The sequence below is a fragment of the Stigmatopora nigra genome, chromosome 9 (genome assembly GCF_051989575.1).
Source record: "Stigmatopora nigra isolate UIUO_SnigA chromosome 9, RoL_Snig_1.1, whole genome shotgun sequence".
NCBI classification, from domain to species: domain Eukaryota; kingdom Metazoa; phylum Chordata; class Actinopteri; order Syngnathiformes; family Syngnathidae; genus Stigmatopora; species Stigmatopora nigra.
In genome coordinates, this window is record NC_135516.1 from 8,513,331 (window position 1) to 8,531,708 (window position 18,378).

At 37.3% G+C, this 18,378-nt stretch overlaps 1 protein-coding gene across 1 annotated transcript; it reads left to right on the forward strand.

The window, feature by feature from the left end:
• The first annotated feature begins 1,506 nt into the window (after nt 1-1,506).
• rgs5b (regulator of G protein signaling 5b) lies at nt 1,507-17,011 on the forward strand. Its single transcript, XM_077724750.1, has 6 exons — nt 1,507-1,622; nt 15,140-15,302; nt 15,396-15,485; nt 15,581-15,636; nt 16,211-16,374; nt 16,456-17,011. The coding sequence occupies exons 2-6, from the start codon at nt 15,259-15,261 to the stop codon at nt 16,597-16,599; spliced, it is 498 nt and encodes a 165-aa protein (XP_077580876.1). The 5' UTR covers nt 1,507-1,622; nt 15,140-15,258; the 3' UTR covers nt 16,600-17,011.
• The last annotated feature ends 1,367 nt before the right edge of the window (nt 17,012-18,378 follow it).

An 18,378-nucleotide genomic window follows, 5' to 3' on the forward strand; every position in this document is an offset into this window, starting at 1 on the left:
CGCTTTCGTCCTTAATTTCAGCGCTCGTTAATCAAAGGCAATAAGGATAGTTGCAGGGGGGAAAATGTGTTTCTCTCCCCCTGTAGTTTAGAGCTTGGGTGTCCGCTGCTTTCTCATCAGCTTCAAAACAAGGGAGACCAGTCAAGAATGCTAACCAGGAGGTTTAAGATCTTCAAAGAAAGACTTGTCTTTTCTTTCTGAAGCTAAATGCATCTGTACCATAAGCATGCACTTTTTTTTTTTTTTTTAGATGATGAAGAAAGTGCGACTCAACTCTTCCTGAAGATGAAAGAGATGTCTGCTCCTCTCTTTGGATTCATTACTCTCACTTCTGGTGACTTTTACACACTCTGACCAACACATTCACTTTCCTTTCCCCACTTTATCCCCACTACACATCTGCAAGGAGATGCAAACGGTCGCCCGTGTGTCACATCCGTCTTTGTGGCTCAATGAAGTCGTCTTCACACAGAGACGTCAGCTGAATGGATCACAGGGATGCACACAGGCGCTCTAATGGGCAAATGGAGACAAATTGGCTGATTTTCAGAAATGGCTGTTTCATTTCACTGACCGACTTTCTTCTTTTCTTTAGCTCCACGCAACATTGTCGGATTTAACTGTTAAAAGAACACCCAAACAGGCTGACAAATGGGAGGGCAAATCGCTCTTAAACGCTGCCTTTCTAACTTGGAGACTTAGGAACGCTCTAATTGTATAATGAATTTGCTTCTTAAAGCACTTTCTTTGACATTAATTATCACGTGCTATGCATTTGTTCCTTCACTGGGGTCTCATTTTTCCTTTTAATTACAATTATTTTATCAAGATCAACTCTTTTTCACTTTGTCAGCCTCACAGTTCGGAGATCAAGGGGTTAATCATCACTTTCTGTGTAGAATTTTGATATTCTCCCTCTGCCTAAGTGGGTTTTCTCCGGGTACTCCAGCTTCCTTCCACGAAAATTATGGTAGTTTAATTAACCACTTCAAATTATACACAGGTATGAATGTGAGTGTGTGTGTGTGAATGGTTGTCCGTGATTGGCTGGAAATCTATTCATTGTGTTCCCTATTTTTCCCATAGTTGGCTACGGGTTACTGAATATTTTTTCATGTATACAGGGAATCGCACAAGATACCTGTGTTTGCTTCCAAGAAGTTAAATTGATACAATGTCCCCGCTTTGTTTGTTTTGACCTCCCCTGAGCCTTTAGCTGCAGACATTTAAGTGTAAATAAATGTTGTTTTGTTTGGCCTTGTTCGTCCTTTGCCGTGCAGTGAAAAGAGAGCACCTGCCGCCTAATCTAGTCGTAGTCTAACACCAAAGGGAAAAGCTCCAGTAATGAGTGCCTTACCTGATAGTGTGACATGACATTGTTACTCAGTTAATCATCATGATTGAGTATGTGACAGAGTTGATAACATTGACTCTGCTCTATCTGTCATTGGTCATCTGTCGTCTACACACTCAGGAGAGGAGAGAAAAGAAGTGAAGAGGAGAGAAACACCAACTTGTCGTGGCTTTATTTCACGGATGGATGAGCACAAAAGACACGCAGGCTGACTATGACATCTTCAGCTCTCAACCTCCTCCACGGAAATCCTTGGGAAATTGATGGGGTGAGTTAAAAATGATATCCTGAATTAGTAAGTCACTTTAAGGCAGTGTTTCCCAACCACTGTGCAAGCGGCACAATGATTTGCCGTGAGCGATGGTCAGGTGTGCCGCTGGTAATTACCTGCCAAAGAAATCACGCTATATTGTAATATTCCCAGAGAAATATTGTGATGTTACCAGATTAAAATTGAAATATGACAATGAGTGCATATTGTAATATTATAAGATTTGAATTGGAATGGTACAAGATTGGAGTTATTTTTCTGCTTAGTTTTAATGTAAGTTTTTAGCTTTAGTCTTTTAGTGACGTAAATTGCTTTTCACGTAACTGCTGGCACAATTCCATAAGACTAACGTGAAAGGCCTCAAGCTTAAAAGCGTAATGTAAATGACCACAAGGGTAAAACATGTTCAAAGTGTATGCTTGTGATACGCACATTAGAATTTACTCGGCATCCTGGCTCCTGATTGTCAGGCTTGTAACATGAAGTGAATTGCAAAGGCGAGTGAAGTGCGCGTCACAAGTGTACGCTTCAAACACGTTAATATACTTCAAACACGCTAATATGCATGCAGTATTTCACATGGAACCTGTTTTACACTTGTGGTATTTCACATTACGGCTATTCTCAACCAATCAGGAGTCAGAATGCAGAGAAAGTTTAGATTCTGAGTGCTTACTGTCCAATCACCTTCTATGCACTATGTATATTTATGCAAGGTCAATAGTTATTTCCTGTTTTATTTCCGAACACATTCAATTTGACTATATGACTACTGACCAGCATATGGAAAATATCTGGCGACAGCATCTACATCTCTGTTAAAATTGATATATTTTATTTTAAGGAAACATAATGGAAAATATGATTGCACAGTAAGAACCCAATCAGAATTTGTCCTGCATGCCAACTCTTGTTTGGTTGATAATAGCGGCAGGCTTGGAAAGTGAAAGGCGGATCCGGCTATCGAGTGGTTAGCGCCTCGGCCTCACAGTTCTGGGGTCGAGGGTTCAAACCCGGTCAGTCCTAACTGTGTGGAGTTTGGATGTTTGGATACTAAGCTGGTTAGACGCTCTAAATTGCCCCTAGGTATGAGTAAATGGTTTTCCATTTCCTTGAGCTCTAAAGTTATCTAGCCGCCTGTTAGTTGGGATAGGCTCCAGCACCCCATGCGACCCTTTGTGATGATCAGAAAGTGAATTAATGTGAAATAAATCATGTAAAATATCAACTGATCTTTGCTAGTGCACAATGAAAAGAACATTGTGCCATTTAGATGCCATGAAATCAAGGCCTTCACTATTATTTTTCATAACATATTAATCCACCCAATATGGATGAGTCCAGTTATTAAGAACTGTGTAAACGACTGTTAAAACTCCATGTATAATTAATTGCAGTCTGCCTCTTGCCCAAAGCATACAGGATATGAGAGAGAGTATTACCATGATATAAATGTAATAACATTTAAAATAGTCAAATTAGCCACTGGATGTTGAAAGCCTGTTCCCTTTTTTTTCAACAAAGCACCACTACTCGCTTCAAAGTGACCCGTATGGCATGTTATCCCCTGTTTGTGAGATCTTACCCCCACAGAGAGCATTCACAAGTGATTCTTAATTAAACATAATCAGTGCTGGCTTAGTCTGCATATCTGTCACGATAAGCCATAAGAGCTCTCCTGGGTAGAGTGAGAGCTAACATGCATGAGGGTAGATTACGATGAGCTCCGGCCTTCGCTCGTTGCTCGTCTTCTGTCCTTGTACGTCCTCGACAGGCCGGGACACCCCAGTGACTTTACGTACTGTGGATTTTTTGTCCTGTGGTCATTAAAGAAGTCCCCAGTTGCAGCCGCTGTGCAGCCCTCCGCGACTGACATTTGAAGCCCCGTTGCAATCGACTGATTCAAGGTTGCTGCTCCTCCTCTAAGAGAGCAGAAAAATATTCAGGTTTGCAATTTGAAATATTCAATTTGTGTGGGTGATGGTAGTTTTATGAGTAAGGCAGATGGCTAATAAGACGGAAAAAAAATATTCAATACTTATAATTATTCCGAGTTGGCAGCTTCAACAAGGACTGTTGGGAAGTATACACAAATAAGTGAATATATATTAAAACATTGAAAGTTGAAAAATCAGGGAGTTTCAGCATTTTTTAAGGCACACATTTCATCCAAAAGGCTGCCAGACTTCCCAGTTAAAATGGATTGAACGTCCTGCTTTGTAAATGGCACGGAAAGACACTTTTATAATGACAATAAAAACATTTAATTTAATTCAATTCATTGTTAATGCAGCCAATGAGTCCAATACTACTAAATGTAGTATAATAATAACTTTAGAGTGCGGGTCTTATCCCCCCTAGGAGTCGTAACCAACATGAACTTTGGGTTTTGTTTATTTAATTGTTTCAATGTTGTTTTTATTAACATTTTAATAATTCATATCAGTGCCCTTTAAGTACAAATTATTGTTATGCTTAATGCACGCAAGCCTATTTTGTGGGAGCATAATTGCACAATTGTATTATACTGCTCCGGAAAAGTGCTCAAGACTGGCATTCATTATTTATGAAACCAATTAAAAAATATTAATAAATTTAACTAATGCACCATATAATCAGATGCACAGTTTATGAAAAGAAAGTCGTTTATGGCTGCTGCTGCTGCACCTTGTAATCCACTTTTAATATTTGCTTTGAATGATATCATTATGATTGAAAAATGCCATCTACAGATGTGGACATCATAATTTAGGTCATGCTGCCCATGCTTATGAATCACGGAAATTCTTAACCAAAATATGATCAGGTCTTGGTTTTAGGAGATCTTGCTACCTCCACTCATTGAGTGACTCTTTTTTTTTTTCTCTCTTTGTCACCCTTGAGTTGCTCCTTGTGAGTAAAAACACTATGAAATTCTCTTTGGAAAAAAAAGACAACTCACCTTAATGGATTTTATCTCCATTTATGAAATTACCCTTTTAGCTTAAGTGCTTTGATGAATATGTTCAAAAACTGAACATTGTGAGGCAACCGTTTGCCTTCTTTGGTGCCATCATTGTACGGCTGTAATTCTCTTCAAACATGTCAGGAAATTACATGGCACTTTGCCTTAACTACAAAAATAATAATACATGTACTTGCAGTCAGTAATACACATTGTGTTTTGTGCTTTTTTTATAGTATAAGAGGATATTTCATCTCAAAGTGGGACCACCTCTATAGGGTTCATTTTTTTGAGAGATTTTACACTCAGGAGCTTCAGGTACTCATTCACTTTTGGTCATTATCACGCAAGGTATGATTGATTTACTTTGACTTGCTGTGTTATCAGATGCATTTTTAATTTAACTAATTATTTGGTTGTTGATTGCACAAATATTGACATTGTTATCACCACTCTAGCCTAAAAAAAGGTAAACAAACAGAGAGGTTTTTGGAATTCAGTTTACATCATTACGCTGGCATTATGCTTTTAATATGCATGTTCTTCTTTTGCTAACTACCACAACACATATTCTGTCAACACTATGCTTAAACCTGGGCTGGCAATGAATGTTATTTTGACTATAGAAAAAGGCATGCTAATGAGATCCTCTGAAAGAAAGCTGCAAGAAAAGCACTTGAAAATGTCCATTGCTTTTTGCAGCCTTCGAAAATTGATCATAAAGACATATCACACATTTCCTTTCTGTTTAGGTTCTCCCCACATAACGGCGGATTGTGTATTTGCTTGTGAGTGTAGGGGTTTGTAAGACTGTGTACATATGATGCAACTTCCATCCATAATGTTAATTCTCCAGCTCACAGTATAAATGCATACACAATCCTATTATGTGGCAAAAAAAGCCTTCTAAATGTTTTCAAGGCTTGGAATTTAGTGATTTGCCTGTGCCGAGTGCACATTGTCATCTTAACAATGTGTCGTTCAAAGATTTTTTTCTCTTTAGAGGTAATTCAGTGACCTTTTACATTCCTAGCATGCAAGTGATAAGCTTTTTTTTTGATGATGATGATGATGATGATGATGGTGATGATAGTTGTGATGGTTGCTGAATGGCTTGCACAAATTGATGTTTCTTTGCTGCCCCCAACTGGCCACTTGCACGAATGCGTAGGTTGACATGCACATTGAGATATACTATAAAAGGTTGTTTTTTTTATGTAAGACTTGCTTGCTCACTGTCACTGTCCAAAAAAATGAGTACTAGAATAAAAACCTGATGTGTATTGTGAGGATAACTCTAACCGGTAAACCGCTCAAGGATCGCTGGGGGTGCTGGAGCCTATCTCTGCTAACTGTGGGCGACATCCTCAATATAGTACATATATTCTCACATACTGTATATGTTAACCTTTCATGATTATATACGGATTCAGAGGGTGTTCTTTTCCACAAACCTATAAAGGGAGAGACTCTGAGATACTAAGTTAAAAACAAGACCATATCATGATGGAGGCCTTTGTGTAAAAGGGAAAAAAATGCTTTGGAAAAGATGAAAATGATCTGTATACTGTAAGCTATTCTTATTTTGTCCTTGCATCCATCATGCAAATCGTAAAATGTATGGCTTTACATACATATGAATTTTGCATAACAATAGGGGAGAGTGGAGATGGCACATTTGTCAGTCTTTCATGAATATCTTATGATCAACGCATCATAGAATAATAATTCATTCATTAGAGAGGAAACTTAATATCTTGGCTTGGTTTTGACATCCTCGTTTTTCAACTCCTTTTTGTTTTATTTAAACAGTGATTTATCATCAAGCAAGACAGCCTGCCGCCTTGACACTTTGTACCAATCATCGTCAAACTATGGGGTTGGTTGTCACTTGGAATTTAAATGGGATTTTCTATAAAAAATGATTTATGATTTTTAATTATTTATCTAAATAAATATGGGACGCAAACAATATTTTACAGTTAGTGTTCAATTAGACAAGAGAATGAAGGTTATATTTATATATATGTATAAATAAATAAATAAAATAGCTTTAACGTGACGCAATTTGTTGATGGTGTGACAAAACTATTAATTTTGTTAATGGGAGTGTATTGGGGGTAAAAACTATGTTAACAGCTAGCAATCAAATGTCTATCTGGAGAATGTAAAAAAATAGTACATTTGTCCGCATACTTTTGAATTGTAACAATTTCACGACTATAAACCTATTGTGTAAAAAGCCCATTACATTTTTAGTGAAGACTTCAAAATTTTGAAATTGACTGTAAAATGTTATTGCCTCTTACCTGAGAGTTATACGTGACTTTACAGTAAAAACAAAGTCTTTTATTTCTGAGCACAATGATGATTATTTCAAAACTGATAGTATTATGAAAAGATCCCCCTCCGTTAGTTGAGTTATAATGTTGCTTGTCTATAATGCGACAACCAACTCAAGTTATAACAAACCCTGCTATCCCTCTAAATGGATACAAGCGTTAGATAGGGAATGTGAGTTGGGTTGAAACCATTGTTAGACAGGTTAGTTGTGTTATGCTGACGATGACATTATGCATTGCTAATCCTGCTCAGAACGAGAGGAATCACAGATGATCTCGTTATATTGCATTGTGTTGTGGTGCAACTAGAAATGGAGGAAAAAAATCTCACCCACCTTGAGGCTGTGCAGGACTGTCTGGCCTAAATCCATATGTATGAATGTAAACAGAACATTCACTTAAAGTGCAACATAATGATGCACAACAAGCGCAACACATTATTGTTACATAAGATGGAAACCCTACCTAAGACAACTGAAACATTCAGTGGAAGCAATTCTTATTAAATCCAACCGGGCATGCTGCAATGCCTACTGTGCCATATGGCTTTTAGTAAATAGGTGGAGAAATTCCCAGTTTTATTCATTTTAGTTGTCCTTCCTTGTGGAAGTCTTATCTATTTGTATTTTTCCGACTTGTACGTAAGGTTGGTCATTCTGTGAAATGTACGGTGTTAGCCTTATTAGTTTATCTGCTTCTTTAAAGGCAAGTGGTGGACACATAAAATAGGTTAATTATGCATTTGGCCATCTACTGTTAGAGCTAATGTTACACATTGATTGTCAAAGCAGATAGTTTTCCGCATTTTGATCTTTTTAGGGAGAATAAACTCACTAGTTGCCAATATAACTGGGTGGTGGCTTCCTCCCAGTTTAAATGGATTGAATGGCAGCCAATGAGTTAACTTTGGAATTCACAGCAGAGCAACCTTACGGATTCCTAAATCCATCCTAGTGAGAAAAAAATAAAATATCAAAGACATTAAAACATGCCTTCGGCATAAGTTTAATTGGATAATCAGCAAACTTGATGGTATCTCAGGTAAATTGAATATCCCACAGCGTAGTGGTTGAGTCGCAGGCAGATGTTGCTCACATGTGTACAACCCTTGGCGTGTATAGTCCAACAAAAACTCTACAGGGAGTCAAAGACCGTTGTGAATTAGTTATTTACATCAATAAGTAATAACTTAACATTATGCATGAATACTACCCCCAATTCAATTTATTGTGCTTAGGTACTGTGAAGAAAGAACTCTTAATAAAGCAGAACTAGAGAACACTAAAGCCGGAATATTGCTTTTCTTCACACAGTCTGAGTTTATTTGACCTTGGAGTCTTTGCTAAAGAAGATTCATTTATAGCCTTATTACTGATTAATCTTCTACTTTGTGTTTTCTTGACATTTGCCTTTTGTAACTATTTCCCGACAAAAGCTTTTTCTAAGAGCTGTAAAGAATAAGTTATCACCGGTGAAAATATAGAATTTCCACATGTATGGTGAGGGCTTGCAGCTCACTGAGTGATGATAATGAAATTCCACGTTATTACATCCCTTGGGTGAAAAAGCGCAATTCCCACACTTGACTGAAACTTGCAGTCACATGACTGGAATTTGACAATATGGGAAAGTTGGTGGTCATTGCTGCCGTAGATAATTAGGGAGAGTGTCACAAACAGCTGTCACCTTTAATGTTAACAATTGTAGATTCATAATTCTCCTAAAAGCCATAATGGAGACAAAATTGGTGTTTGAGGACATAAAGGCTTCTGTGTTAGCAAATATTCGGAAAATTAATTGCTTTTTTATAGTGTGTGGAGCAGACACGGAACAATAACTTCCTGCTGGTATTCAGCAGAGTTGAGTGGGTTTAAAAGCATTGCTTTGTCACTGTATAAGAGGCATGCTGTGTGAATCAGTTTTATTCGAGACCACTAACACAGGGACACAAATAACGTGTTGTGTGAGAGAAAAAATAAAAAGAAACTGATTTACATTAAGGGTTCAAGCTGTGGCATGGGTCTCCAATTCAGTCCTAAAAACATGGTTTCAGTATAGTGCAGATATGGGCAAACTACGGCCCGTGGGCCACATCCGGCCCGTGATGCGTTTTAATCCGGCCCGCTGACGTTGTCCAAATGTTTTTTTCCCCAAGATGGCGCCGTCACGCGGAAGCCAGTGGCAGTAGCTCTGTTCACTTTTTGTTTTTTGTGTTTTACAGCCCCTCTCTTCTTTTAAATTACTTTTTAATATTTCTTAATACATTCCTTTTTACTTTACTTTGTACTTTATACTTTTTACTTTAATGATGAGTGATGAGTATGTTAATTCTTTAGTCCTTTTTGTCTGTTTCATATGTACTGGTAACGGATGCACTTTTTTATATGTATCTTATCTTGTGCTGAGCCGTCTGTCAAATTTTTAAAGTCAATGTGGCCCCAGAATTTGGATGGGAATGGTTAAATTGCTATTCAATAAACAATTTTAATTAGTTGTAGTTGATGGTCAATCTGATCTACATCGCACTGGGAAGCAATTCCATGTTGTTTTTCTGCCCTCATTTAGAAAATTTTAATGACACTGATACTTAATGAAGCCTCCATCGCACACACAAGACGTGGCCATTTCATGGAGGCTTTACTTAACGCTTCGCCGTGTGTTGTCCGAGCATGCTGCGCGCATGGTTTTGCAGTCTGATGGCCAGCCTAAGTTTACTTTGTGAGAAGAGCGCCTCCCTCTAACCCTTTTTCCACTCCATCGTTGCCGAGCAGGTGCTTAAATGATGGGCTTTCAAGGTTCGTCCTGGTTAAGGCCTCGCCTGGCAGCAAAAATAATTCAACCCACTGGGCAATATCACCTCTACAAAAACAAATTGAAATAGCACTCAGGAGAGCGTGGGGGTCCACCAAGGGAAAACCATCCTTAGCATTTCCATTGGGTTTGTTTACTAAAATGGAATGGCTTCTTGTCGACTCTGCATTAAGTTGAAAAGAAAAGTGTAATGATAATTGGAGGTAAAAAAAATGCAATAAAATAAATTATCAGTATTTTATGAAACAGAGCCACAGTAATGGTGAATCTGGAGAATTCATTTAGTGCATTTTCTCCAATGGCGATGCTTTTCTCTTTCTTTCTATTCCATGGGTCATTTCCTATGGATTTTCAATCACTTCCTATTCATTCCATCCATTTTGACTGGGAGGGGCGAAAGAACGTTCAATAGGCCCTCCCAGTCAAAATGGATTAAAGGTCTAGTGCCGTCAATGGCACTGCAAGAAGAACATTTACGGCCTATTCTCACAATTTTCACCATTGTCAATGGCAGGCAATTTTCAGTCCTTTCCTTGTTAATTTCAGGGATCTTGTAGGTAACAAAACCTGTTAATTTGAAGGCATTTATGGGTCAATTAATGTTGATTATTTTTCAAGGTCACACCCTTCTGATATTGGGTCATTTTTTACATTCTTTGGAAATGATTAACGGCATTGGAAATAAACTAGAATGTTGACTTTATATTTATTATAAAGAAAGACATTCTCCTCATTTACTGACACTTTGGAAAACATTGAGCTCCTGCAGGCGTTTTGTTACAAATGCTAAATTAAACTTTTACTGATTACTGATTTCTCAACCTTATATATTATTTAATTTGTTGTGTAAGTGTTATCATTTCAGGTGATCATGATGTGTATTATGATCTCACTTACTTATAATGGCTCTAGAAGTGAAAGCCTAACTATGACAAAATTGAATTTAACACCCCTTGTTACGTCCACGGGAGACGTTGCGGCGGAGTAGGAAAGATTAGGACCCAGTTGCGGGGAAGCAGGTGAGGACGAGGCAATTTGTGCTCATAACAACAACTTTAATAACTTAGAAGGGACGTTACAAAACAACAGGGACTTGTGAAACGAAACACGAAACTAAACCGGACCAGGGAAAACAAGTGGAATCGTGGAGCAAGGTAGCGTGGCTGCATGGCAATAGAATCTACGCAGAAATACTCTTAGATAACAAGGGTATAAAAACAATCCATATGAAGCATTTCATTATAAGCAACAAGCCAATCAAGTTAAGCGAAATACAAAACAATCAAGCAACACATTTTTAATGTTGTTTTCACCCAAAAAGCTGTTTTTGCTATATATTTGACCAACAAAACAGTAAAAAAACATTTTTTTTATTTAACTTATTGTGTTAAATTTCTACATAATATCGAAGCATGGCAGACTGTAATGTTGGCAAATGTCATTTTACTGTCTAAAGATTCAATGTTATCATATCATCAAGAAATTTCCACCATAACTCGATTCCAAATCCTATTTCAGCCAAATTATTATTTGGCAAGATTGAAAATATTCCGCTTTCACCTCAGTCCAGGAAAGCACCATGATTTGCGAGTCAATCTCATAAATACTGCAGATAATATGGACGACGTGACGGTGCCCTCATCACTCAGAGGTGAAATTCGTGCTTTGTTTACTGACACCTTCTGCTCCCGCTCAACCTATTGTGTCACCGAGCAGCTATATTTCAGAATAAAAGTGGGCACATTAGTGTCATACAGGGGCGCGGACGATTCCTATAAATCAGCTTTCTCTTGCACACCGGCCCATTTGAGGCAATGTACCCAATTAGCTTTGTGTCGCACATCCTGCTGGTACCTTGCCAGCCTCCCGACAAGCTTATTTGTGTCTGTGTTGCTGAGTCCAAACTTATTAGCCACCTGTGGGTAATTCTTTGGAAAATTCCATTTTTTTGTTTCTGACTCATATAATTCATAGAAGGATTTAGCAGAGTCCATTTTAAATTATTTAAAGGGTATGTGCTGAGGTGGTTAGTAAAAGAAATGAGATTCAAATCACTCTTTAACGGCAATGCACGTCCAATCTCTTTAGACTGGTAGCCCCCATCAGTTTAAATGAAGGTCTATTGCACAAGAAATGTATATAACAAAACATACATTAAGAAATACACCAGAATGGCTTTAATTTGAACTTGTTTTTTTATTCTTTTTTCCCAGTTTATTCAATTTTGTATTCATTTTTTTATTTATTTGTGGTTGTTTTTTTAAATATTTCTAATTTCATTAGCCCTTTCTTCATTCGTCTAATTGAGAAAGAATGTATTTTAAATTCAGTTTCTATTTAAAACTATTTAAATAAGTGATTGTTTTCCAAACTCTCAATTCAATTATCACTATATATATATATATATATATATATATATAGGGTGGGATTTAGAATAAATAGAAATCTATATAATAAATGCTGTGCTTTTTGTACATTCAATAATGGACATTCTACTCGAGCTGACTACTTAACATGGATTTGTCGTTCTTGCTGTGGCTAGTCCACATGTTAGACGTCCATTTGACATTTGATGATGTACAGATAGCATCGTGTGCAGGCCTGAGCTGGGCTTTTTAGTAGGGATGCATCAGGTAAGCCTCCACCTGTTCTGCAAGATGGAGAACATGCTGAATATGCAAATATTGACTTCTTATTCCAAGTCCAGATGGCTTCTGCCGACTTAACTTGTGCATACATGCTCCCCAAACCCAGTGTTGAGCAAATAAAAGACATGTCGGTGTAGCTTTTAGTTTTGAGTCACTACCGTAGACAAAACATGTTCCACATATTGCAAGTGGGAGGTGGCGAAATGCTGGAAACTACTTTTCTCTTGGCCCCCTTCCAAATTAAATCTTGGCTCATGTCAGATGAGAAATGGAGGCATAATTCGGGAATTCCGTAGTACTTCCCGCTCTTCTAGAAACAAGGCGGTCGCAGTTCCTTCAAATCATTTTCGCAGGAAAGTAACAGGAAGTGGTGACTGTCCCCAGAGCAATGCGATAAAGAATTTGACACAACCTTTATCAAGTATTGTAAAACACTTCATCCCTGTAATGTTTTATGCTTTGCCTGTTTGCTTAAAATGGCACGAAAACACAGAAACATCAATTCAAGGAATCCTGAACATTGCCATAAAGGTGTTTTTTTATTTTGTTATTTTACAAAGGTGCTTCTTACACAAGAGCCACTTGATATATTTAGCTCAAAAATGTGTCCGAGACTTCATGGTCAAGTTCAGTTTGCCTGCCGATTTGATCTGAAAGGATTCCTTTCGCCTGATATCCACTGCAATAGGCTTCAGCAAACCTCACAATCCTTACGAGGTTGTGCTTACCACACATGCATGAATGAACATATCATTGCATAAACGGAGGCCTGCAGTTCCTTAACTTTTTGACCTCCTGGATGAGTCACCAGTTGTGCTTTTGAGATCATTTTTTTAATCCCATGCTTTCCCTAGTCACAAATAATGGCCATTTCCTCATTTCTACACCCTTGCCCAAAGCTTTTAAGACACTTCCTCATTCAACTGACCAGTGAAAAGACTCAAAACATAAAAAAATATATAAGTTGTACTTGTTCTTTTAAAGTATTCCTCATTAATAGATATCGATAATACAATTTTCCATGGAATTAACAAAAATCTCTTCATTGGTGATGATGAGTTCATCCACTAATATGGGTCAGTTTCATTGAGATTAAACTACAAAGGACATCCAAGTACCCCAGTGACCTGTTTTTCAGCCATATTTCAGTCTTTTGTTTGCTCTAGTAATTCATTGGTATGTGTTGTCTAACCTGGATTATCATTATGACCTAAAAATCCTGTTTTTTTTATGTCATTCAACGTAATAGTATTATTGGACACAAAAAGGCATGAGTCAAAAGCACAAATTATACAAGAGCCCTTTCCTGTGATGTAACAAATGTGATGGATCATTATTATTGTTATTATTATTATATCATTTTAGATGGAAATGGCACACGGTGAAAGCCTGCACAGAAAAGTAATCAAAGACTCAAAATTGTTCTACTGCAACGGGTTCAATTACAGGACTTTCAAAGCCACCACTGATTTAGCATGTGATCATGATTTTATTTTTCAATGTCATTCTTTTGAACAAATAACTGAGGAAAGAATATACCTGTAAATTAAAGACTATTTAGTGAGATTTACACTCATACCTAAGGGCAATTTTCACATTTTGGGTTGTACCTCAGCAAAATCCAATCTATGAAATTCATTCAAAAGTTTTGGATTTGACAGATTTCACAGTACTGCCGAAGATTTCGGATTTATTAGAAAAGAACTAGAAACTTGACACAAAAGCGCAATGCACTCGAAGAAAGGTTTGAACACCTCATTATTTTTAGACTGACGAACATCTTAAGGCGTTTGCCAGAAGTAACAGGAGTAAAGACAAAAATACAATCTGCTCTTCTATGAATCAAATTTGTTCAGACACCTTTAAAAAGTTGCTTTAATCCGACACTTTTCATTTTTCTCCGACTCTGTGACCTTTGCGTGAGACTTCCTTTTAATGGTGCCTAATGCTCAAAATAGATTTTTCTCTTGCACTAAACAATAGATATGGTCAGTCATTGCTCAACGGTGAATTAAGTCTATATTTATCTGATCTACCGTCTACCATGGAAAAGAATTGCTCATTCATCCTTTCCTGTTGTACTGTAGAGCAAAAACTATGTGAGGCATAGAGACTCATTGATTATTTACTGGAAAATACATTATTCTTTTGTGATTGGCCATGTTTTGATTGATGTGAAAATAAGAAAATGACCAATTTTGGACTTTGCTTTGTCTCTATTTGATATGTCAAAGTCATTTTTCACGTCCATTCATGTTTTTTCATCTCTTTGCTGTGATTTTGAATTTTTTCTATCATTAGTACATTTCAAATTTAATTAAACTAGGAAGTTTATCATTTAAATAAACAGATCCAACTCTCTAACTTCAATTTATTACATTTCCAAATATTATTTACTTATTTCAACCCACCAAACCACTTTCTAATCCATGTTTAACCAATACTACCAACCCCCTATTTGATTGTACTACAGTCATAAAAAAAATCCTTGTTCCTATACTAAAACTATTCATTTTAACATGAAATATCTCCAGTGGAAATGAATTAAAAATATGTTGAGCAAATGCAAACAAAAGAAGGTTTCATATAGAGTATATAGAGAAAGATGAAGAAAATGTTTTTATTATATTATGTCAATGGACCCCCAGTGTTCAGTGTGTCTGTGGTCTGGAGGAAAGCCTCCTCATCCACCCACATTACTCTTCCTCTATTGGCTTAGAGCAGTGATGTCACTGAGTGGACCACCCTATAAAAACATCTTTCTCCCAGCCAACCTTCAGACCAGCTAAGACATATCCTTTATGCAAAGAAACAGCCAAGCCAGGCTCTTCACAAACCTGGAAATATCAACCAACAGCCTGCCTGATAAGATAATATAATATCTCACCATGTGCCGAGGACTCGATCTACTGCCAGTTACTTGCCTGGAGAGGTGAGGAATCGATATTTCATATTCAGATGACAACTGCATGTGCATTTTCCCTTTATGTATTTCTGTTGTGTAATTCTTTAATTTCTGTCATAGAGCCAAAGAACTGAAAGCTCTGTTTGGAAATTTGCTGCACAAGTCGGATCACAGCATCCCTGTGCAACCTCAAAAAATTGTGACTCAAAGGTAAGGTTGATACACTTCATCCAAATGGAACAATATGAAAATTGTTGGGAAATTATTCTGGATGTCATATGAAATGTTTCCTTTTTTTTTTGCAGTGTTGGTGAGCAAGTAAAATGGCAAGAATCGTTTGAGAAATTGCTGTCTAGTAAAAGTAAGTGCAGCTTTGCAAAGTCATGCTATACTGTCACTGGGCTCAGTTATACCATCTGGTATAGATAGAGCCTTAAATAAAATTAAAATACATTGTATTATTCTTATATAATCACTGACAATGTAATTGTGTTTTCCTTTGTCTTTAATACATATAAATGTACTTAATTTTGGACTATTAGAAAAAATGATATGCACTGAATGACTTTACATGTTTCAATTTATTTGAAGAATAACATGACAAATAATAATGGTTAAAATCTAGTAAAAATACAAAGATATATTGTGTAATATTTGATTTTTTTGCTAGTTTTAATGCATTGCAAGCTCTTTTGATGATGAAAATGTTCAATATTCAATGACACTCCCAGAGATATTTTAACTAGCTCCAGTATTATTGTTATTTTTATGGTTTTGGAATTGCACTGCATCATCCTGAAAGGCATTTACAATAGTCTTCTATTCTTTTCTCTCACTTCTCATCTGAGGGAAAAAAATAATAGCTGCACCTAAGCTTTTTCATCTTGGTAGCACCATAAATGAAATACCTCTTTTTTTTCTCTCTCTCCTCTTAGATGGGTTGTGTCTATTTCGAGCTTTTCTCAAGTCAGAGTTCAGCGAGGAAAATATTGCCTTCTACTTGGTGTGTGAAGACTACAGGACTTTGAAACAATCAAAAATGGCCCCAAGGGCTAAGCAAATCTTCGATGAGTTCATCAGCGAAGATGCACCCCGAGAGGTGAGTGTAAAACACCCCAAAATAGTCACCCAAAATGTTTGCACCAACGTCATTCCTTAACTTGTTTTGCTCCTTTGACAGGTAAATCTTGATCACATCACCAAAGCAATCACCAAAGAGAACGTGGAACATCCCTGCCAGTCATGTTTTGATCTAGCCCAAGCCAAGATTTACACTCTGATGGAAAAAGACTGCTATCCACGCTTCCTCAAGTCTTTGAGCTAAAAAGAGCAGACGAAGCGACTTTGTCAAGAACTGCCCTGGTGAATGGCAGGTAGATGTGATCTTCCCATTGGAGGAAATGCAGGAACTTAAAAAGTATGCGACAAATACACGACGAGCCCGGGGGGTTCACAGACCACGGTCCCAACTGAAGGATTTGAAGTTGCGAGGATGTGCACAGATTCGCTCGTAGAGGCGCAACAAAACGAGTTCTTGCACAATGTCGCACGTCAGACATGAAACAATGCAGAAACATCTGATTGTTTCTTTCACATAGTTAATTTATTCTTGTTTAAATGCATATTTATATTGAAAATGATTGAGGTTTGCTTTGCAACTTTTGTGAATCATTTTTTCATCGTGTACAAAGTGGAGTAAAAGCAACAAATAAAGGGAAACACAAAGGTCTCTGAAATCAATTGTTGCTTATTCGTCTTTGAAAGGTTTGCAGGGGGTGCTGGAGCCTATCCCAGCTGACTTTGGTGGCAAGTTAGCCATATGGCACGTTGTTGTTGCTCAAGGTGCTAATTAAAATGATCTTGACGGGCTTACTAAATTATTTTTTATCAATAAATTAAAGCGTATTAAAATGTGAAAGAGCTGATAGTTTTACGCTTACATTTAAACTGTTTACGTTACAAACTGAATCACTTTTTTTTCCAGAAAACATTCATAAAATACTTTAAAAAGAGGAAAAATATGTAAAAATCACACCGGAAGACTGCATTTTTGGGAGGGGCAATTTTTTTTAATTTATACAAATTTAAGAACAAACATGTTACAGTAACAATAGTAAATTTTTCAGTAAGTTTTTCAGATAACTATTGCCTAAAAACAACAACATTACATGCTTTCAGTGGTGTGTAAAATACAGTATTTATATTTCATTGTTACTGTCCCTTCTAGCTATTCTATTTAAGAATATTTTATAGCTTACAATACATTAATATTTACACACTGGTTATGAGATATATTGAAGGGAAACCTATTCTAACTACGCAATTAGCTTGTGGCTGTTTGTACTTACTAAATGTCTTTCTAAATTGGCTTTGTATCCAGTTCCGTGTTACCGTTTGATGTGTTGGTTGACGCAAAGGCCACAATTAGTCACCTAGTGAGCCTTCCACCGGCAGGTTTGTCTCCTTCCTAAGAGGCCATTTACAACCTGAGTCAGCGTTGTTTTGTCAGTAAGCGTCGTTCTTTCATTGTTCTGCACACTCTAACACGGGAGCTGCCTCGAAGGCGCACTTCCCACGCACACAGACTGCAAGGCTCGAATCCTGTCGAATCCTGTTCAAACAATCAGGCCCTGAGGAGGCAGAGGCGCAGTCATTAACATCGTTCTAACCCTTGTGGGAAATGACGCTCCTCTATAAGAGACACTCAGTGTGGTGCAGAAGGAATATAGCAAACCTTACTGAGAAGTAAGTAAGACCTAAGAAATGAGTTGTTGTTGTTGTTTTTTACTCTCCTATTTGTACTGAAGATGTCAAATACTGATAAAAAGATGATATAGTAGTGGTACTATAAGTAGTTGTGCCGGGTGGTAAGCAAATATTAGTTCCCTCTTCATCTGTCTGAAATCTGTCAACGTAGACCTAAAAATTATTGTTTTTGAAAAAGGATAGTGACCCGGTGGAAAAGTGGTTCGCGAGTTGGCCTCGCAGGTTTGTGGTCGAGGGTTCGATTCCTCACTCATGCCCAAAGCATGTAGGGTAGGCGGGTTGAACATTGTAAATTGACCTTAGGTATGAATGTGTGCACAGCTGTGTACTTTTAGCC

What these genes read in the sequence shown, in the direction of transcription:
- rgs5b (XM_077724750.1), top strand. Translation starts at nt 15,259, where the DNA reads ATGTGCCGAGGACTCGATCTACTGCCAGTTACTTGCCTGGAGAG. An exon ending in CCAGTTACTTGCCTGGAGAG is followed by an intron (nt 15,303 to 15,395) that starts GTGAGGAATCGA and finishes TTTCTGTCATAG; the next exon opens with AGCCAAAGAACTGAAAGCTC. An exon ending in GCGAAGATGCACCCCGAGAG is followed by an intron (nt 16,375 to 16,455) that starts GTGAGTGTAAAA and finishes CTCCTTTGACAG; the next exon opens with GTAAATCTTGATCACATCAC.